The sequence below is a fragment of the Morone saxatilis genome, unplaced genomic scaffold (assembly GCF_004916995.1).
Source record: "Morone saxatilis isolate NCDOM2014 unplaced genomic scaffold, NCSU_SB_2.0 Contig18, whole genome shotgun sequence".
Lineage (NCBI taxonomy): Eukaryota > Metazoa > Chordata > Actinopteri > Moronidae > Morone > Morone saxatilis.
In genome coordinates, this window is record NW_023339740.1 from 8,868,685 (window position 1) to 8,868,943 (window position 259).

A 259-nucleotide genomic window follows, 5' to 3' on the forward strand; every position below is an offset into this window, starting at 1 on the left:
CCTCCTCCTCCGCCTCCTCCTCCCTGCACCTCACTCACAGTTACCTCCACCGTCATCACCAGCCCTCCTTTGTCCAGCAGTACTAAAAAGAAGAAAAAATCCAAGAAGCACAAAGAGAAGGATCGAGAGAGGGAGAAAGGGAAACGGACGGAAAGAGGCAGCAGAAGTCCTCCTATTGTAGCAGAGCAGGCTGAAGAGACTCGTAGAGCCAAAAAGAGGCGCAGTGCTGAGGAAGAGAGCAGAGAAGTTATCGACAAGA

The 259-nt window shown here is 51.7% G+C and overlaps 1 protein-coding gene across 1 annotated transcript in view; it reads left to right on the forward strand.

Annotated features, from left to right (window-relative positions):
• Nucleotides 1-259, forward strand: part of ell2 (elongation factor for RNA polymerase II 2) — a 16,333-nt gene that overhangs the window by 10,119 nt on the left and 5,955 nt on the right. Inside the window, 1 exon segment of the mRNA XM_035661318.1 lies at nt 1-259. This exon segment is cut by the window's left edge and continues 100 nt beyond it; it is cut by the window's right edge and continues 51 nt beyond it. Within this exon segment, the coding sequence (XP_035517211.1) occupies nt 1-259 (259 nt within the window).